Here is a 22,965-nt window from a genome sequence, read left to right on the forward strand (position 1 = left end):
TCGGAACAATCAGATGATGATGGCGTAAATGACTTTGTATCTGCACCGCAGAAAAATACTGCTAGTTCTACTGTAAGTGATTAATGGACTCACGAACAGAATTTGTCCTCTACAAACCTATTTTACTAACATGAACAGTTTATAATACATAAAAATATGGCTGTTCGGTATTACTATATCATTTACAATGGAAGATAAAATAACGTACAGTATGAAATCTGGTTGATCCATAAACGTGCATTTTATTAATATAACCTTATTATTATTGATACAACCGAGGTAACTGCCAGATATTCCTGTTAAAATTTATACATGTGGTCTAGCGGTGGATAACCTATGTAAGAACTGCAGGCGTGCATTATTATTCTAATGTCTTACGTGATCATCCCCCAAGTTCCACCGCAATCACTCTGATCCATCTGAAACGATTCCTTTGTCATATTAGTTTAGAACTCATTTGCTAAATCCAATTAGCATAGTCTAGAAGAGTGATCCAGGAAGTCAAAGAAAGCATGAACTGAAGGCGCGAAGGACGAGTACTTGTCACTCTATTGCAGTAGCGGTGATTAGGGGAGGCCAGGAGGCAGTCCCCCCCACTTTGTGGACAAAAACTACATTTTTAGCCACCTGAAACTAGGAATTAATTTTCTTTAATTGTACAAACCCTGTTGTCTTTTCAGCTAATTATTTCCTTTAATTTCTGTACTTATTGAGAAAAATACTTAGCCCGCAAATACGCAGAAAATGTTATTCGTCGCGGCTACCCGAATTGTACAGCGCCACAGCAAGTAGTGGAGATCCGCGGAGCAATGTGTAACATGTTCTGCAACGAAGGGTAGCAGGGGTATATTTTTGTCAAGGTACCCGCTTGCCACGCTCATTCGTCGATCTGGAAGTCTCACCCAGTCAATGTGTCTGTTCAGTTCTACCTGGTGCCTGTTACTTCGTTAGTGTGTAGCCAAATACTAAATGACCTTACTTAAGTTGATAGACTGTCAACCCTGTATTGAAATTCGCTCAGAGAGCATCAAAAACTTACCATTGTATTGCAATTTCTTTCAATTTTGATGTCTACCCCACCCCCGCACCCCCGCGATATCCCTTGGACTCGGGACTTACTGTTGTCTATAAATTTTTGTGCAACCACCCCCCACCGCCACCGCCACCACCACCACCACCACCACCGCCACTTCCAATTCGCAATTGCCGCTACTGCACTTCTAAATTTATTTTAATTCACCTCAATATCATTTTCAATTTATCCTTAACGTTTTGTGAACGAGGTCGGTTATATATTAGTAAAATAACCACAGTGAGGTTGAACAACAAATAATACGAGACTGAATTATGAAAGCGCAGGTAATATTTAATACAAGAAACAATAACAATAACAACAATAATAAAAAATACTAACAGTTACACATATAATAATCGACCATATAAGGCCCCAAGAAACTTTCCCTCCATGGCAGATGTAGTTCGACTAAACCATACAACGAAAAACGTTCATTTCACAATGCTATCTCTGCCTTGTGGCTTTTCCGGCAGCAGTAAAATATCGTGTTGAGATGTGTTTAACAACTTCAGTGGTTATGTTCCGTACGAACTTCAGTTATCGGTTCCGTTATCTGTCTTCTAATGGTAATCATGTCCGTGACCACCTCCACCGCCACCTTCATGTCCACCATATCCATGACCGCCGCCTCCGCCACTACCTCCGTGTCCACCATATCCATGGCCGCCGCTTCCAGCACCACCTCCGTGACCACCGTGTCCATGACCGCCATAGGTACCGGTACCTCCAGAGTGGTCGTTACCACCGCTGTTGGTGACGTGAGCGATGAAGCCTCCCTTGTTGTCAGCGTGGTACTTGACGGTCCTCACATTACCACCAGGTTCCTTCAGCGTGTACTCGCCCACGACATGATGTCCATCACGAGACTCCTTCTGGCCGTGCTTGTCGCCGGTGTGGTGGTCAGTTACTCCGTACGCGAACTCGTACCTCGGATGGGCCTAGAAAACATAGAAGGAAATTGTAGAGCTCGGCACAAGTACCAAACACCTCAAACCATAGACATTTACAGTAAACACAACAAACTCAATAAAATACAGTAAAAATTGTCGATAGCTAGTTTGTTTTGGGATATGCAGTATGTCCGTTAGTAAGAAGTGTCCCCCATTCAGAACAAGTAAAGTGGACTTGGAAAAAGAAAACCTTAGCTTGCTTTCGGGAGTTGTGGGTTCGAACACCACTGTCGGCAGCCCGGACATTTCCGCGTTTAAACTTTACAGAAGATATCTGTAAACTAAAATAAATGTAGGTATAATAACACATTAACACCTGCAGTACAATTTCAGATGTCATTCGAAAGCGAAGAGAATTTTTTGGACATATTTCAGGAAAGCCTGATGGCAGACTTGCCAAGAAAATCTTTAACCACTTCAATAAGCCCAATAGGAAAGGCAGCTCTTATGAAAAATGGTTTGTTAACACGAAGAAAGATTTGCAAGAATTGAACATCAAACATCAAGACATCCACAATAGAACCACCTTCAGAAAAAAGTTACACACATTTAAGGGTTTCCTAGAGCCAGAAACAGCGACCAAGAAGAAACAACAATGGACGGCTGAAAGGAAAGAAGCAGCAAGCAGGAGGATGAAGGAGTACTGGCGCCAAAGAAAATTTAAGTCATGAGGAGTTATTTACGTGGTCCACAACTGGCCAAAATCGATAAAAGAATAACACATTAAGTGTCCAGTATTAATTATTGTAGCATGGTGCAGATTTTGTGCTTAAGTCGTTTTAGCTCATGTATTTCAGCTGCACGTTCAGGTACATGCCAGGATCGAGAGATCTGCCAAAGACAACTACCTTGCGACATGAATATGTACCTCGCTGGGGAGAAGCAATGAAAGCTGTGGTTAAGGAGCGCTTACGAGAATATCCAATTGTTATAGTTGCAGACGAGTGTTCAGACAGGCAGAGATGATGTGTTTTCGCGGACGTATTTCTGGGTAGTAGCACCTTTCTTGACAAAGCAAATGGTACTACTTGCAACAGGGCAATCATGGACACTTACAATATGATCTCATATGAAAATGTAATTGGTTTAATAATGCTATTTGCTTTACGTCCCACTAACTACTTTTACGGTTTCCGGAGACGCCGAGGTACCGGAATTTTGGCCCGCACGAGTTCTTTTACGTGCCAGTAAATTTATCAACACGAGGCTGACGTATTTGAGCACCATCACATACCACTGGACAGAGCCAGGATTGAACCTGCCAAGTTGGGGCCAGAAGGCCAGAGCCTCACCGCCTGAGCCACTCAGCCCGGCTGTAATTGGTTTAGTATAAGATTCAGCTCGATACATAGGGCCATGTTTCAAAGCATTGGAGACTATAATTGGTGAACATTTTACGCACGTTGTATGTTTTCTGCACAAGGTATTCTTATTTGGAGACGTGATTTTAAAATAAATGTCACAACTAAACCACTTTGTATATAAATTGAAGATGCCTTTCTTACATTCGACAAAAATTCTTATATTAATTTTCTCGCGGAAATTCATCCAAATCTTCCAACAATAATATTTACTTTCCCCGTGCACACACGCTGGAATTCATGGATTAGGCCTACTTCTTCGGAATATCGTCGTTGCCGGGACAAAACCTCCTATGTGATAATATTTTTGGAGATATACTGACCCCCAGCACATACAATTATGAAGAGCGAGAATGCCTTGACCATATGCACACAATATTGCACCTTAAATGACAGAACCTTACCGGCCAAAGTTCTAAGCTAAAATATTCCACACACGGAGGTTTTGTCCCGGCAGCGACGATATACTAACAAGTATTTAGATGCTTTGAAAGATCATGTTTTATTCTCTGGATTAAAATTTGTTAAACGGCAGTTCTTAATCCCTCCTACATATTTTTATTGATGAATGTAATTATTTTGTAGTACAATGCCCGGCTAAATTTTGGGACTCAGGTCTCGGTCAATTAAAAAATTAATCACCCATTTGAAGGGTTCTTCCTCCCATTTTGCACATAAGTTGTAGAATGAGCTAACTTTATACACTGTGCTTAAAAGGTGTAGCCGGCCCCATGGTGTAGGGGTAGCGTGCCTGCCTGTCGCCCGGAGGCCCCAGGTTTGATTCCCGGCCAGGTCAGGGATTTTTCTCTCGTGATTAGATTGAGGAGCTATCTGACGGTGAGATGGTGGCCCCGGTCTCGAAAGCCCAGAATAACGGCCGAGAGGATGCGTCGTGCTGACCACACGACCCCTTTGGGTTGAGCGGCGGTCGCGGGGCGGGCCAAGGCCCTTTCTAGGGCGTTTAGTGCCATGGGGATTGGTTTGTTTTGGCTTAAAAGGTGTGCTAGAGGGTGGTTACCGACAAATATGTTGCGAGTCATAGAGTCTCTTGAAAATGAAAGCGCAAAACGCAAAATGTACGGATTATGTGGATTTATCCCTGTTTTATGGTCGGATAACTTTCCTAACGCCAACCCCTTTTGGAACGATGTGTTCACTATTGCGTGTTTCTGTGATGAATGGTAATGTGATGTATTTTTCATAAATGAAGAGGTGTATCGACTAACACAAACATTCAACCCCCGGAACTCTAGCTCGCGGTTAAAATTACGGTCCCTATCGGGAATCGAACACGGAGGCCTCTGAGCCAAAGAATAGTATGCTGACAACTCAGCCAAAGAGCTAGAAAAACGCGTTTTAGATCGCTGCTACTTTAAATACCAGGACTAAACAGAAATATACTTTTAGAATGGAACTTACCACGTAGTCAATGTATCCATGACCGCCTCCACCATGACCTCCATGTCCTCCATGACCTCCATAGCCTCCGTGACCTCCATGTCCTCCGCCACCACCGCCATGGCCTCCATGACCTCCATGTCCACCTCCACCTCCACCGCCATGGCCATCAGAAACGTGGACCTCCTGAGCATCACCTTCTACTGGGCCATGGAAATAGGCGAAAGAATGTGCATGGCCCCCTCCGCCGCCGCCGCCATGACCACCACCGCCACCTCCTCCTCCATGACCTCCAGCATTAACGCTAAGATACGCTGTTGCAAGCAGCGCAACCAGCGCAAGTATCTAGGGAAAGAATTAATATTAAAAATTATATCGATACGAGAGGGTTTTTCGGATTCCTAATGACGAGGGATTACATTCGTGCTAATTTTCCCAGGACAATCCCGGTTTTCAATTAAGTGTCGCATTAAAATTCATTCGGGACGCGAAAACATTATGAAACTATCTGTTTTAAAGTTACTATCAAGTCCATCGAGCAGTGAACAGAACCATTTTATCATTCAAAATGACGTGGTCGGTTTCCCTCAGTTCAGTAATTAATTACTTGGAATGATGTGTTAAGCAGCTCTGAAATTGTGAAGAAGTCTAAACCGAAGTGTAGCATACATCAGGCTGTAAAGTTTATTGCTGAAGGCGGAATGGAAATCTTGGAAGAACATTTCGTGTGCAAAGGAAGAAAGTCGTTTACAGGTATTAAAGGTGATGAACAAATTACTTTCTTTCATGGTATTTTGCCAGTCATGTGGCTTGGGCGGTAATGGTAATTTAAGGCCGGTTTTACGGGTGGATGCGCTTCGTGACACATACTTAACGCGGAGAGATGTATTCACAATTGTGTTTCTGTGAGGAATTCACCGGACGTGGTTAAAATCGCAAGGCCAACCTCTGCACCGAAAGCTACCGCGCTGACCATTCAGCCAATGAGCCGGACATGTAATCATGTAGAGTACTGTATTTTATTTCATATTTAGATTAGTATCTAAATATTAGTCTTAAGCAATAAACCCATACTTTTCCAGGAAAATAGATACGAGTAATGTAACCAGATTGATAAGGGTTAATTTGAAACTAAGAACTAGAACTAGTCTAGAGTTCTATATTACTTTACCTTCACTAAAGCCATAATTGTCGCTGTGGACTGTGTTGGATGACTGTCGACAAAGCCTTCAGAAACGGTGCTATTTATACCGGGATCAATTCTCAACAGTTCACAAAGAATATAAGAGATTGAATTAAACACGTTACGTGCAGAGTAGAAACGTTGTCACGTGTTTGTGACATCAGCAGTGGGAGTTTTGATTACCGTATCCTGTCCATGACATTGAGTTAAGTAAGACAACTTTCTAGAGCAATCTAATCGACAGCATCTTCGACCTAATGAGTACATTTCTTCTGCTCTAAAGGGTTGGGTGTAACACACGTTAAGACAGATTCGCCGTAACACTATCGAATGATGGACGGGTTATTTTGACCTGTATTCGTTTTTACGTACTTCATACGGCATGATTTTAAAAAGTAATTTCATAACTTTTGTTCTTTTTGAAGTCTATACATTTTATATTCTGTACAAATAAGAGAAATTAAGTTCTTCATCATTCTACGTTTAGGGACTGCAGTTTCAGTTTTACCCAAAATCGTTGTGGTAGAGTATTGTCCCCGTAACAAGGTCAGCAGCGAGCAGGAGACGTGTCAAGGGAGCTCATTAAGGATTGACTTCCAAATAAATAATCGTACCTGGCAGGGTGAATAACGCTAGGTTCGGCAGATGAAATGACGTATGGCTTTTAGTGTCGGGAGTGTCCGAGGACAAGTTCGGCTCGCCAGGTGCAGGTCTTTTGATTTGACTCTCGTAGGCGACCTGCGTCGTGATGGGGATGAAAAAGCGACGTAAAATAGAAGAAGCACACATGATTTATTGAAAATCAGAAAATTCCATCCTGGCTAACTATGGGAGTGTGGATGATCACTGTGTTAATTATGAAATAGATTTAGCCCTTGAGGTAACATGAAAAAACACAGTTAAAAATAGGGGAACGTGTTTTTAACGTGTTTTTAACGTCTGGTATGTAAACGTTAATTTGGTAGATGGGGCTCCAATGGTCGTACAGCATACCTTGAGACCTTAGCTACTCACGGTATGTCAAATCGAAGTTATACTCCATCTGTAGGCGTAGCCATGCATTAAATTGTCAGGTGACCCCTTAAAACAAAGTGAATAGCGGTGCGTCCGTGTGTCGTTGTGAGGTACAGACAACTGCGGTCATATGAGCACGTTGTATGTAAACCAGCACATCCCATGAGACATTCTAACGAGGTTCAAGTCGCAAGGTCCATCACTTTGATCCAGGAAGGATGAACTTTTCGTCGTGTTCCTGTGGATCTCAATGTCTTTCCGTCAGTTATTCACCACTTGTTGAATCGCTACAATGAGACAGGCCAGTTCGCAAGGAGGGTTGGACAAGGTCGTGGACGCATGACAACCCCACAGGATAGCCGATATCTGAACATCTGTGCGTTGCGGCGTCGTTCAGCAACTGCCAGTGAACAGCAACAAGACCTCAGGAGGGTCACTGGAGTCACAATGTCTGACCAGACAGTATGGAACAAGTTTCAGAGAAATGTCGTTACGACCCAGACATCCTGTTCGAGTGCCCCGTTTAACGCAGCAACATCGCGCAGCTCGCCTTCCGTTTGCCCGTACGCACGACAACTGGCAACTTCGCCAATGGAGACCTGTGTTGTTCACAGACGAGTCCAGACTTCCCCTGACCCAGCGTGATGGACGTCGATGTGTATGGAGACGCCGTGGTGAGCAGTATAGTACGCGAAGCTATTCTTGAGCCATAGTTCCCATTCGGCAGTATGGAGCTCAGGGCTCAAGAAACGGTTCGCGCACTATACATGCCAAATGTTCTCCAGGAAGGCGACCGATTCGGACAAGATTCTCTGATGGTGTGGGGTGGCATCAGTATTGATGGCCGTAGGGATCTTGTCGTCGTCCGTGGTTATCTTACCGCCACATGGTACATCGAGCAGTTACTGCTACAGCATGTGTTGGTTGCTGCATACAGTGTTGGCCTTGAATTCATACTCTTGCACAACAATGCCCGGGCTCATGTAGCGCGCATCACCAAAGCTGTCTTGCGAGAACTGGACATTCAAGAGTGGGAATGGCCAGCAGTGAGTCCCGACCTTAATTCCATCGAGAATGTGTGGGATGGGCTTGACAGAAGTGTTCGTGGGCGTCCTGTTCCACCACAGAATCTCCAAGACCTCGAACAGGCTCTCATTGAATAATGGGACCTTAATACCGCAACGTGATCTCCGTCGACTTATACGGAGCATGCCATGTAGGTGCCAAGCTGTGATAAATGCTCGTGGAGGACATACACCATACTGAAGCTGTCCAACTGTGATAAAAATCCACCCTGGAGGACTGTTATCACTTTGTTTTCGCCCCTATTTGGACATTTCCCCGTGTTCTGAAAATGAACGAAAGTCCATCGATGTTCTTTTGAATACTTCAACGGAAAAGAATAAAGGTTTAGTTGGTAATATACCTGGGTGTGAGGTATTGTTTTGTGGAGCATTTTTTAAACTGTGTAGTTCAAATAAATGGGATGATGTATACAATATTTATCCTAACTATTCAAACAGAATTGAATTGTAACATTAAATTCGTTCTTTCGGCATATGAATTATTAAATTAGTTAATGATTTCTTGTGAAAGTAGGCCGTCGAGGTAAAATTTTCGTATATATCTGAAAAATACATCGATTAATCGTAAGAAAAATAATTTAAATATAAATTATAATTAGCGAGAGAATTTTTTTTTTTTGCTAGGGGCTTTACGTCGCACCGACACAGATAGGTCTTATGGCGACGATTGCGACGAGCGAGAGAAATAAACATTAAGTATACTATAATTAATTTTCTTGTAATGAAAATTAATTTGAAATGATATCGTTATATATTCACAGTATAATTAAATTAACAAGTTAAATTGATTTCTTTTGAATATGCTTGATCAAATGTTGTAAAGTAAATCGACACATCAACTATGTACCTGTCCGGGATGGATTATCAGTTAATTAATTGAACTATTAGTATCATGTGGTCACTTCAAATGAACTGAAGGAAAAGAAAAAAACTCGTATTCTTACAATGAACAAAATTAACCATCAACGCTGGAAAATGGACAACATCGTAAATCATATTCCCTATACGCTGAAACACCCATATGCAGTCGCTTAAGTGCTGCCAGTATCCAGTAATCGGGAGATAGTTGGTTCGAACCCCACTGTCGGCAGTCCTGAAGAGATTTTTCCGTGGTTTCCCATTTTCATTTCAGGAAAATGCTGGGGTTGTACCTTAATTAATGCCACGGCCACTTCCTTCCCATTCCTAGGCCTTTCCTATCCCATCGTCGCCATAAGACCTATCTGTGTCGGTGTGACGTAAAGCAAATAGCAAAAAAAACACACATAAATTTGCCCACATAGCGCGTGCGCACACACACACACACACACACACATGTCCGAAAGAAATCACATCCTCCTGTCTATATCTCTAAGAACTGCAAATCTACCGAAACTACACTTTTACAATCTAAATACTGAGAATTGTGTACAGAAGTATTGTACTACATATCTACAAATCATGAAATCAACTACTGACACTGCGACAAATTTTCTCCGTACATGCCAGGTAAGTGTGATAAACATGAATGTAGGCTCAAGCGATCATTAATTGTGTTTTCGCTTTTAATTGATCTAATGCACACTCAGATTACACAATGCAACAAATTTTAAAGTCACAAAAAATTGTTTTCGAAAATGTAGGCGTTGTTCATGTGCTTCGACCTCCTGAATTCGAAACTGATACTGAAAATATCGTATCGCCCACAGTTTTTGCACAAATCGCGTAAATTTTTAATTAATGGTTATGCAGTTTAATGGTATTATAATAATATTATGATTGATATTCTGAACATCATATGGTGATTTAGTGTTTATCATAATATAATATAATATAATATAATATAATATAATATAATATAATATAATATAATATAATATAATATAATATAATATAATATTAATATAATATAATATGCAAAAGCCGTGGCCCCGAAGGTTGGAATTGGTTCCAGGGGACAAACATATCTTAGTGTGATCCTATAGTGGAAAGGGACAGATTACTCTTGCCACCTCTGCTCCTCAAACTGGGCATAATGAAGCAGTTTGTCAAAGCATTACCTAGGTGTAGCAACTGTTTCAAATATCTATGTAACAAGTTTCCCAACCTGTCTAATGCTAAGTTGAAGGAGGGCGTGTTCACTGGTCCTGATATTCGGAAATTAATGCTAGACGAAGGTCTCCTTCATTCAATGAATTCCGTGGAGCGAGAAGTGTGGACTGCCTTTAAGTGTGTAGTTCGAAACTTCCTGCGAAACAATCGTAGCCCAGAGTATGTGGACATAGTGTAGGACATGCTCCCGAAGTTGAAATGTTGGGATGCTCCATGAGTCTGAAGTTACATTTTTTATATTCTCACCTTGACATTTTCCTCCAAACCTGGGTGCTGTAAGTGAGGAACAGGGTGAAAGGTTCCATCAGGATATAAAGGACATGGAACGACGATACCAGGGCACTTGGGATGTTCGGATGATGGGAGACTACTGCTGGATGCTTCACAGTGAGCACACGGAAATGCCCCATAAGAGGAAGTCCAGGGGTCACGCCATGACAACTAGAAAGCACGGAATGAATTACGTTAGTGCTTGTATTCTACCACATTTTCTGTATGCATCTGTTCAATGTGTGCGTATTTCAATATGTTGTTGATTTAAAATTGTATTCTAGTTCAGCAGGATTCGTGTGCCGTGTATATGTACTACTTCAATATGTAATTATCACCCACAGTTTTGGCACATAACGCATACTTTGCTAATAATGATTTGGATCTTTTCCAAATATTTTCAGTCTCATTTTCTAATCCAGGAGGCAGAAATACATAAAGTACACCTACTTTTCAGAAAAAAATGTTTTCACTGTTGCACTGTGTTATTAATACAGAATAATCTGTGCTACCATCTAAATAATTCTGCCTGCTGGCATTCGGAAGGTCCCAGGTTCGATCCGCGTCTGGGTCAGGAAGCTCTGGCTTTAATTATGAAATCCATTGGCTCGAAGGCTGATTGTTCTTTTGTGTCTTACCGTTCATTTCAAACTCAACATCTCGACGGAGTTTAGCGACAGGAAGGGCATTCGTCTGTAAAACATGTGCCAAGTCTGGAAATCACGTCACCATGCCCTTCCAGCCTTTCCTACGAGACAAACAGAGCCACGAAAAATTCATATAAAATGTATAATTCTATCATGTATTTTTGCTTTAGTTGGTAAACACATCCTATCTCCCCTTTTCAACAGCGTAACAGGTCATGACGCCAATCTATATATATAAAATAAGAGTTTTGTCTGTACATTGCTCAGAATTTGAAAATAATGGTATTTCTGCATCGGTCATGTCCATAGTAACAAGAAAATGCACTTTTTACTTTTCCGTAATTTCTGTCTGTCTGTCTGTCTGTCTGTCTGTCTGTCTGTCTGTCTGTCTGTCTGTCTGTCTGTCTGTCTGTCTGTCTGTATGTATGTACACGCATCACGAGAAAACGGTTGAAGAGAATTTAATGAAAATCGGTATGGGAAGTCGGGGGATGAGCCTCTACAATCTAGGCTATAAATCATTTTACTCACACACAGTGAAATGGTAGTTTAGGGGAAGGCCTAAAATTGAATTCTCAACTATTTATGTTATTAGTGGTCTAATGAAAATCGGTATGTGAAGTCGGGGGATGAGCCGCTACAATCTAGGCTATAAATCATTTTACTCACGCTGAGTGAAATGGTAGTTTAGGGGAAGGCCTAAAATTGAATTCTCAACTATTTATATTATTAGTGGTCGTATTTTAAAGAAAATTGGTATGCGAAGTTGGTGGAATACATTGCTACAATCTAGGCTATCAATCATTGTATTCACGCTGAGAAAAATAGTAGTTTAGGGGAAGGCCTAAAATTTAATTCTCAAATATTGTTGTTATTAGTAGTCCTATCTTGATGAAAATCGGTATGCAAAGTCAAGAAATAAGTCGCTATAGTCTAGGATGTAAATTATTTTATTCGCGCTGAGTAAAATGGTAGTTTAGGGGAAAGCCTAAAATGTAATTCTTAAATATTTCTTATTAGAGGTGTAACCGATGAATGCTACATAACTAAGGTTATATAGTATTAAATTTCCTATTATTCATGTCTTATACATACCGTACTGGCTATGATCACAAATATATTCATGAATTTGGATTTTTGTTACTAAGTCCATATCAGCGCTGAGTAACAAGAAAATGGGTAAACAGTATTTAATGAAAATCTGTATGTAAAGTCGGAGAATAAGAAACTACAGTTTACGGTATAAAATATTTTACAAATCACAGAGTCGAAAGAAAACTAAATGTGTAGGCCTACAATATAGAACGCTCATAACATTGATCAACAATAACATTACATTGACCATTGTTTGTCGTGATGTGCTTTGTGTCTACTGTTGCCCCTCATCTCCGGTAGATAGGATTACTGCTGCGTACAGAGTATTTGTTATTTGATTTACGTCGCACCGACATAGATAGGTTTCATGGCGACGATGGGGTAGGAAAGGGCTAGGAGTGCCTTAGGCCTTAATTAAGGTACAGGCCCAGCATTTGATTGGTGTGAAAGTGGGAAACCACGGAAAACCATCTTCAGCGCTGCCGACAATGGGGTTCGAATCCACTATCTCTCGGATGCAAGCTCACAGCTGCGCACCACTAACCACACGGTCAACTCGCCCAGTCGTACAGAGTGTAACAGCCTGCCTGAATATTGATGGGAATTAGCTGGGGAGTTAGATAACTTTCTTCTTTAGCATGCCATTCCTCTGGTTTATACATTTTCTGATACTACTGGTACGTAACACACTGGATCATCATAGAATTCGGGCTATTCAATCCCTACTCTGAGGCACTGATTGGAATGAACAGTGGGCATATTTAGCGGAATAATGGCAGATGAGTGTTCATGGCAATCTGCGGCCTGGTCATCCCAGCTCTGGAACTTTGGACTATTAGATTGGCACCGCAATCTAACCGAAGTACTGTTCGTTAAAAGTGATAAAACGTGCGACTTTCCATTTGATCGAGTATTTTATATGATAGCATTGCTTTTAATCGCTACATTGATACTTACGATTTTGTAATGACCTATGTTGATTTCAGTTAGGAAAACCACAAAGTCAATCTTTCTGAGAATCCCGTAGCGAAGCACGGGTACATCAGCTAGTTGAAAATAATTCATTGTTGCCTCAATATACTGCGATGTGCCCTTTCATTATATGCCCCAGTCTTTTGGTAAATAATGGTGAGTTGCCTCCGAAGAGGCCTGGTGTAGGTCTTTCGAGTAGACACCGTTTGGTGACCTGCGCGTCTATGAAGATGGGGCCCTAGCTATGATAAATTCTAATGATGAAGATGTCATACACAGACCAAGTCCCCGAGCCATCGGAACTAACCAATAACGGTTAAAATCCCCTACCCGGCCAGGAATAGAACCCGTGGCCCTCTGGACCATGGAGCCATGGAGCCGGACAATGTTTTGGTGGCAGGTTCATTGTCATATTCACAGCTTTGTAATAGTTCATAAATCTATATATATAAAATAAGAGTTTTGTCTGTACATTGCTCAGAATTTGAAAAGAATGCTATTTTTGTATCGGTCATGTTCACAATAACAAGAAAATGCATTTTTTACATTTCCGTAATTTCTGTCTGTCTGTCTGTCTGTCTGTCTGTCTGTCTGTCTGTCTGTCTGTCTGTCTGTCTGTCTGTCTGTCTGTCTGTACACGCATTACGAGAAAACGGTTGAAGAGAATTTAATGAAAATCGGAATGTAAAGTCGGGTGATGAACCGCTACAATCTAGGCTATAAATTATTTTAATCACGCTGAGTGAAATGGTAGTTTAGGGGAAGCCTGAAATTTAATTCTCAAATATTTATGTTATTATTGGTCGTGTCTTAATGAAAATCGGTAGACAAACATGTGAAATAAGTCGCTACAATATAGGCTATACACGCTGAGAAACATGGTAGTTTAGGGGTAGGCCTAAAATTTAATTGTCAAATATTTATTGTATTAGTAGTCGTATCTTCACGAAAATTGGTGTGCGAAGTCGGGGAATAGGTCGCTATAATCTAGGCTATCAATAATGTTATTCACATTGAGTGAAATGGTAGTTTAGGGGAAGGCCTGAAATGTAATTATATATAAAATAAGAGTTTGTACATTGCTCAGAATTTGAAAAGAATGGCGTTTCTGTATCGTTCATGTTCACAGTAACAAGAAAATGTATTTTTTACTTTTCCGTAATTTCTGTCTGTCTGTCTGTCTGTCTGTCTGTCTGTCTGTCTGTCTGTCTGTCTGTCTGTCTGTCTGTCTGTCTGTCTGTCTGTCTGTCTGTCTGTCTGTCTGTCTGTCTGTCTGTCTGTCTGTCTGTCTGTCTGTCTGTACACGCATCACGAGAAAACGGCTGAAGAGAATTTAATGAAAATCGGAATGTACAGTCGGATGTTGAACCGCTACTATCTAGGCTATAAATTATTTTAATCGCGCTGAGCGAAATAGTAGTTTAGGGAAGGCCTGAAATTTAATTCTCAAATATTTATGTTATTAGTGGTCGTGTCTTAATGAAAATCGGTAGACAAAGATGGGAAATAAGTCGCCACAATATAGGCTATACACGCTGAGAATAATGGTAGTTTAGGGGAAGGCCTAAAATTTAATTGTCAAATATTTATTGTATTAGTGGTCTTATCTTCACGAAAATTAGTATGCAAAGTCGGGGAATAGGTTGCTATAATCTAGGCTATCAATAATGTTATTCACACTGAGTGAAATGGTAGTTTAGGGGAAGGCCTGAAATGTAATCTATATACAGAGTGAAGCGAAATTCGCGCACTCGGGCGTCGCAGTGCGACTCCCTACATGCCAGCAATAAAAAATGTATTTCACAAAAGTTCGTCCTGCGAGTATATCAGGCAGAGAAAGGACGTTGTATAGTGGCAATCTGGCAACACTGTAACCACATGTACGGTAAGTACCTCTGTCAGCATCATACATCCGTGCTGAGCAGTTGGTGCATTGGATAGGGTTTTGGGTTGGCATGCAGGTGGTAGAGGGTTCGATCCTGGGTTAAGGCGCAATTTTTTGTTTACTAATTTCCATCGGACATTACATACTGTAATACAGTAAGACACCGTACCTTAGGTCTCATGTATCCTACATTTACAACATTTTGTAACGCTGAACACAACAAATACCTTGCTAGGCCTACTGGTAACGTAAGCCCTTACGAAATACAATGGACTTGAACGAGGCAAGAATAACAGTTGCTACTAATCTATGAGATCGTTGGAGGACGGTAGAAAGAAAACAGGTTTCGCATTTAGTATATGAATTTGTGCGAATAAATTCACGCCCACGACGTGGAAAGGACGTCTTTCAAAGCTGACCAAGGGAAACGATTGTTCGTCCATTTGTAGGATCGTAGTATGTAAGTGCAAAGGGTTTCTAGAGGACCCGCTGCAATGGCTGTTGACGATTAAGTTGCCAGATACCATACCACCTGGACTACATTTATGAAAAAAAAAAATACGCTTCAACCCAGGATCGACCCCCCGACCTCCTGAATGCTAACCCAAAACTGTAACCACTGCACCAACTGTACAGCACAAAGAATACGTGCTGACAGAGGTAGTTACCCTACATGTGGTTACAGTGTTGCCAGATTGCCACTCTTCAACGCCCTTTTTCTGCCGGATATACTCGAAGGACGAACTTTTGTGAGAGACTTTTTTTATTGCTGGCATGTGAGCAGTCGCGCTGCGACGCCTGAGTGCGCGAATTTCGCTTCACCCTGTATATAAAATAAGAGTTTTGTCTGTACATTGCTTATAATTTGAAAATAATGGTATTTCTGTATCGGTCATGTTCACAGTAGCAAGAAAATGCATTTTTTACTTTTCCGTAATTTCTGTCTGTCTGTCTGTCTGTCTGTCTGTCTGTACACGCATCACAAGAAAACGGCTGAAGAGAATTTAATGAAAATCGGAATGTAAAGTCGGGTGATTAACCGCTACAATCTAGGCTATAAATTATTTTGATCACGCTGAGTGAAATGATAGTTCAGGGGAAGGCCTGAAATTTAATTCTCAAATATTTATGTTATTAGTGGTCGTGCCTTAATGAAAAACAGTAGACAAACATTGGAAATAAGTAGCTACAATATAGGCTATACACGCTGAGAAAAATGGTAGTTTAGGGGAAGGCCTAAAATTTAATTGTCAAACATTTATTGTATTAGTGGTCGTATCTTCTCGAAAATTGGTATGCAAAGTCTGGGAATAGGTCACTATAATCTAGGCTATCAATAATGTAATTCACACTGAGTGAAATGGTAGTTTAGGGGAAGGCCTGAAATGTGATCTATATATAAAATAAGTGTTTTGCCTGTACATTGCTCAGAATTTGAAATGAATGGTATTTCTGTATCTGTCATGTCTACAGTAACAAGGAAATGCATTTTTTTACTTTCCCGTAATTTCTGTCTGTCCGTCTATATGTATGTATGTATGTATGTACACGCATCAAGAGGAAACGGCTGAAGAGAATTTAATGAAAATCGTCATGTAATGTCGGGTGATGATCCACTACCATCTAGGCTATAAATTATTTTATTCACGCTGAGTGAAATGGTAGTTTAGGGGAAGGCCTGAAATGTAATTCTCAAATAAGTTATTTATGTCATTAGTGGTCGTATAGATAAATCTATATATATCAATCTCACAGCTGCGCGCCCCTAACCACACGGCCAACTCGCCTGGTCGTACCGACTGAAACAGCCTGCCTGTATATTGGCGGGAAGTAGCATGCCATTCCTCTGGTTCATACATTTTCTGATATATCTGGTTCGTAACACATTGGTTCATCATAGTATTCGAGCTATTCAGTCCCTACTCGGAGGCACTGATTGGAATGAGTAGTGTGCATGTTTAACGGAATAATGACAGAGGAGTGTTCACGGCAGTCTGCGACCTGGTTATTCCAGCTGTGGAACTTCGGACTCTTAGATCGGCACCGTAGTACTGTTCGTTGAAAGTGAGAAAGTTTGCGGTGTTTCATTTGATCGAGTATTTTATATGATAACATTGCTTTCAATCGCTACATTCCTACTGACGTTTTTGTAATGACCTATGTTGGATTAAGTTAGGAAAACCACCAAGTCAGTCTTTCTGAGAATCCCGTAGCGAAGCACGGGTACATCAGCTAGTTGTACATATGTTTTGATATTATGGCTACACGACAATATTTGAGGAACGCCTACAGTAATGAAAAGATGAATAGGAACAATAATATTGCATCAACAAGTGGAGATGAAAGTCGTGAAACAGAACCAGATGTAACTCTCGTTTCACATGTCGAAGCTCCTTCGGTCGCATTACCTTTTCGAGGACGTGGTATTACACGAATTGTAAGAGCTACTCAAAGAAAAGAATAATCTCAGTCCGCAAAGTTCCCGGTAGGTCATGTAGAACCAGCTGCATATTGAACGCTTGCGGATCCGGTACTTCTGGTTGACGCGGAAACCAGAATATTCTTCGGCAAAACAGTGAGCTAAGTCCATATTTTAAAAATATCTCACAGAATACTCTAGGCAGTGCCTTGCGTCTTCGGGTAGGTAAGGGTGTTCTGAAACATATTAAAAATTGTACCGAAGCGGTGGCAAGTTTGAAGTCGGGAGATGCTACATGGTGTATCACGCTGGAGGAAATACATGCCTTCTGTGCTGTATTGTATGCTAGTGGTGCATATAGAAGGAAGTCAGTTCCGAGGAGGAGTCTGTGGAATAAAACGTGGGGTGCACCCTTCTTCTCTGAGACGACGGGAAGGGATCGGTTTACAGAAATCATGAAATAGGGCCTACCTCAGATTTGAAAATACAGTGACTCGAAGACAGCATTTGAGTACAGATAAGTTTGCCCTTGCATCCCAGGTATGGAATCCTTCCATAAAAAAAAAAAAAAAAAAAAAAAAAAAATGTCTTGGTTTCCAACCAGGTCCAAATGTTATCGTCGATGAACTGCTATTTCCATCTAAATGTAGGTGTCCGTTCTTGCAGTACATTGCTAGTAAGCCAGATAAATATGGCATTAATCTTTGTCTAGCTGTTGATGTAGACACGAAATGTGTGTGCAACGGTTTTTCATATACAGGCAAAGATGATACAAGTCCTGCCCATGAATCAGTTGGTGAGAAAGCAGTTCACCAATGGATGACTCAATTCACAGGGAAAGGCCTAAATGTGACTGATGATAACTTTTTCACATCATCAAAGCTTACAAATAAGTTGAATGTTCTGTCAACTATAAGAAGCGGTTTGGTTGGGGGACTTTGACTGTCAACCATAGTTCAGATTTTTAAAATGCCAAGAATTACCTGAAAGAATTTAATTTCTAGGTCTAAACGGGTGAAAATTTGGCAGGACGACGACTTTGGGGCTGTCACAAAATATAATTAAGCTTACTATTTGAAAGTGTTCGAAAGTGCTTCTAGACCCCGAAAAATAAATGAATCAATATGCTTTGTTTGCATATAGAGATGTTGGCGCTAGTGGCAGATGTGAAGTAAAATAATAATTGAAAGGCCTCAGGCATCAGATGTTGGCATATTGAGGTGACGCCATCAAGACTACTTGCGTGAAAATTTCGACGTTCCGGTTTACTCCGCCAGATCGCAATTGTGAACCAAAATACTCTTGGGTGACCTATGGCGAGTTTTAATGAATTTTATCGTGTAGACACCAAATGTGCCACTATAGAGCCAAGGATATTTTTTCATTTTAGCCTTCAGAAAACCTCTGCCGCTCAATCGATGTGAGCGCTACCTGCCCATTACCGGAGCAGATTAAGGAAGCGTGGCCAAATTACTCAATTGGGCGCTTTGTATACGGCTCAGAGAAAGTGTATCCCACCAAACCGTCGCGGCCCTTTCATGATCAGTGAAAGCAACAAGCCAAGAATTATGGTACCCGAGTGATATGCAGAATTGGTAATTGTGCAGGGAACAAATCTCGTGACGTGTGGACGGGATTCGGGAAATCGTTGGGGGGGGGGGGGGGGGGGGGGAAGTGCATGGTTGTGGCAAAAGAATGGTGTCCTAAGTGTTCAGAGGCACTCTTATATCCACTAAACACAATGTACTGTATACAGTTGTGACAAAATAGTTGTTTTTCTTAACATTTTTTCCGTGTCTTCATAGTACGGTATCTTATTCAAGACATGATTTTCGTTCGATACTGTTTAATATCTTAACTGTGTGTTAAGTTAATCTTTTTGTTAACTCTTTCAGTCACGCTTTTTTTTTTCTAATTGACCCAAAATTCTGAAGGTTAGTACACTTGCTAAATGAAACATTCTGATTCATTATATCTGAGTTTGGAGTCAGGTTGAGCAATTTTAGAGATATTAATGTCCATTGTAATGGACACAGTGAGTCGATGGTTGTAGGTTATATTTTAGGTTTTATTCAGTCATTCTCATATTTACAAGTACATAGTAGGTAAATTAATCATACAATAAGTTCGAAAACAATTTACTAAAAGTTATAATAAGGAATATACCAAAAGAATATTACCAAAAATCCCTCACTTAATACAATATTCTCAGAACAAGCTGCGAAATAACACAAAAGTTTGATATGGCAATTCAGAGCCTAGGATTGCATTATAGCTATCCGGAGACACTTGCCAGCAGGAAAAAAACAAGACCAAAGGAATAAAGAACCTCCTTCACTAACAGGTGTTGGAATGTGATAACTCTGGAAGCAATTGCGTCCCCTTTTAATGCAAAGGTGAACTTTACATTTTAGGCATAAGACCTTTATTCTGTTGTTACGTTCTGAAGCCTTGCATCTTGATGCATCTTTTTTGTCATATGGTCTGTATGATCCAAACGTACTTCGTTGATCGGGCGCTGCTCAGCGTGCCTGTGTCGCTTCGCCTCTGGTACATCATGTTCTGTACTGGCACTAGGACGTCCCGCTCTTTTTAGGCCAAATAGTTTGAGAGATGATCGAAGATTCTCCGATGTGTTTACTAAAGTGAACCAGGTCCCAGAACGTTCTTTCCTGGTACACCAAGTACTTTGTCATCATTTTCATACTCCATATAGTGCAAGCCATATGAAAAGCACGGACAATCATCCTAAGTGTCTACTTTTGATTGAATGAAGGTTGTGTAAATGCTAATCATAAAATTACAGTAAATGTATCCACTCCCCCTATGCTTTATCACTTCTGGCACTGAAACGTTAATGTAATGTTTTGTTTACTGATTCCACCTTTTGGAGATACCCCCGTGACGAACACTTACAAAATTGGATCCCATGCATAAAAGTTTATTTAAGAACTACTTAGTTAGAACATCGCCATCTGCACTTACTGTTTGAGGAGAGAACCCTCGGCCTTTCTATGTACGTTCCTTATCTGATAAAAGAGATGGACATTTGAAACGATTTATTCGTACTGTGCGTGCACAATAAATTTGCTTCTTTGGATCATCTGAAACAAATAGTATGAGCTAAAATAATTGTCAAAGAATAATTGGTGGTTTGGTTCATTAAATTTTCTTCGACAAATGTGTCGCTACAGCAGATCAATAGTTCAAATCCTTGAATTATTGCTTAATTTGATTTCTAGAAACATGATAATGGATGAAATAATTCAAAATACAATTTTTACCACATAAAATGAAGTATATTCCCCATGGTGTGGACTTGTTTAATATTTAACTGGACTCTAGATGGCATGATTTGTTGTTCAAAGCAGGGTTTAGTTTCTAAGGGAATTGTCAAACGTTTCGACCTAATTGCATCATGCGGAGGACGGACATTCCAAACCTACCAATCATTTGCATATTCTGCCTGTGTGTCCACAAAAGGTTAGTTTTGCCGCAATTTATAAACTACACTTAGAACCATACTCTCTTAAAATAGAGGAATAAGCAGTTTTTCATCCCATTATAATCATACTCTAGGATAGTTAAAGTTACCCATAACAGTGTGTAACCTCACAAGAGTTAGAATGTCTTCAGGATTTGTTGGCAAAAAATGTGTATTTTTTCGTATTACATATAGTTTTGTAGTTTGAGATACTGTTTCGAACATATTCACAGGTAAAAACGTGCTGAAATATTCCACTGGAGAGTGAAAATAATTGATAACAATGAGCAAGGGTAGCCTACATGCCATTGAATCGGAGGAGTTGTTGTCCTCAATCCATTTTATGTCACGTTCCTTTTTCAAGTTGTATTTGTCAAGACCTGCCTCTGATGTTGGCGGTGTACCTTCTTCGTGTACTATTGGTGTTATTTCACTGGACTGCACCTGCAGTGGCACATGGTCATCATTGTGCACAACATCTGTAATTCGTCATCCATTATCAGATTCATCATCAGTTCAATCTGGAACTAAATTAACATGAAGCATTTCATGTAAAAATTACACTGCATCGCAGTTTAATTCACAAGAACTTATTTCACCTGAATGAAAATAGAATTTCTGGTTCTCCAGATTAATTTCATCAGCCGAAAATATTTTCAGTTCAGATGTATTTCCACATTCAATGCGGGACAGAATATCATGTGCTCCCTTAGACAAGTCTTCATGTAATTTCAGCCTTAAACAAGTAATAAAAAATAATTAATAGACAATATATATGTAACAACATCGTCTGGCCGGAACATCCCGCTGCAGTAATCGAGTAGAGCATACAGCCAGCGACTCAACGCCGAGTGTTAGGCGGCGGTAAATAACCTGAATTCCTAAGGGTGTCAATGGCTTCGGGCGGATGAACTTCTTTAGGTGGGGGAGATGGCCCCTTCAATGGAGGAAATGCCACCTGAAGCCATCTCACCATACCTCATGAGGCTTGTTTGAAAGGTTCAAATTAGAAGTCCATGGGACTCTGCTGACTGCCAGTAACAGCAATAGGACTGGTGGCAGATGAACTTAACAGTAGAGTCAACGGCTGCGTCCAGGTCACAGTCAGCGAGACTAATCTGGCTTGGCGTCAGTAGCCAACCGGCTGTAAAACTTTTTGCCAAACCATGTTGACCATGAGAGCACGACATATTTGTAGATCGATAGGTCGCCTCCCCGCAAAAGTGGGGCTAGAGATAGGTTGCCTCCCCACAAAAGTAAGGCAAAAGCTAGGACACCTGCCCCCATGCAGAAAGCGGGAAATGCGTTGCCAAAGTTGAGAATCGTCACGTGCAACGTTGGCACGCTCACTGGGAAAACCTCCGAACTAGCAGAAATTCTAGAAAGGCGCCGAATGAACATCGCAGGTGTGCAGGAGACAAAGTGGAAAGAAGGAAAAGCCAGAAACATAGCCATGGCTATATGCTCTTGTACAACCGTGATACCAATGTAAGAAATGGTGTAGGAATCGTCTTCGCCAATCATCTTATCAGAAGGCTGATTTCAGTCACACGGATCAGCGACCGTCTATTGGTAGTAAAACAAGCCATGGATGATACCGTCCACCTGAATGTGATCTCTGCATATGCGCCTCAGCTTGGCTGTGATGGAATCACGAAACTAAAATTCTGGGAGGACTACGATCATCTAGTGCAGCAGATGCCACATGAAGAGAACAAGAATGTGTTGGGTGACTTTAATGGTCATATTGGAAGGACTAGAGAGGATTATCCGAATGTATATGGTTACGGAATGAGGAATGACCAGGGTGAAGAGATTCTTCAGTTTGCCTCAGCGTACAGTCTAGCTGTAGTCAGCGCATATTTTCAGAAGGAGGAAGAGCACCTTATCATATTCACGGTGATGACCTGCTCAATGGCATAAAACCGAGTGGAAGAGAAAGTCATATGTACACAAATTGACTACATTCTCTGCAACCGTGATATGCTCAGTTTATTTACTGCAAGGTCATCCCATGAGAGCCTCTGACATCTCAA

At 40.9% G+C, this 22,965-nt stretch overlaps 1 protein-coding gene across 1 annotated transcript; it reads right to left on the bottom strand.

The window, feature by feature from the left end:
* Positions 1-1,635: 1,635 nt before the first annotated feature.
* Positions 1,636-21,912, bottom strand: LOC136884074 (uncharacterized). Its single transcript, XM_068229533.1, has 6 exons — positions 21,908-21,912; positions 21,529-21,665; positions 21,236-21,408; positions 10,404-10,598; positions 4,806-5,129; positions 1,636-2,013 (listed from the first exon to the last, which is right to left on the bottom strand). Exons 1-6 carry the CDS (start codon positions 21,910-21,912, stop codon positions 1,636-1,638), a joined length of 1,212 nt encoding a protein of 403 aa, XP_068085634.1.
* Between the last annotated feature and the right edge of the window lie 1,053 nt (positions 21,913-22,965).

The sequence above is a fragment of the Anabrus simplex genome, chromosome 1 (assembly GCF_040414725.1).
Source record: "Anabrus simplex isolate iqAnaSimp1 chromosome 1, ASM4041472v1, whole genome shotgun sequence".
In the NCBI taxonomy this organism is placed as follows: Eukaryota; Metazoa; Arthropoda; class Insecta; order Orthoptera; family Tettigoniidae; genus Anabrus; species Anabrus simplex.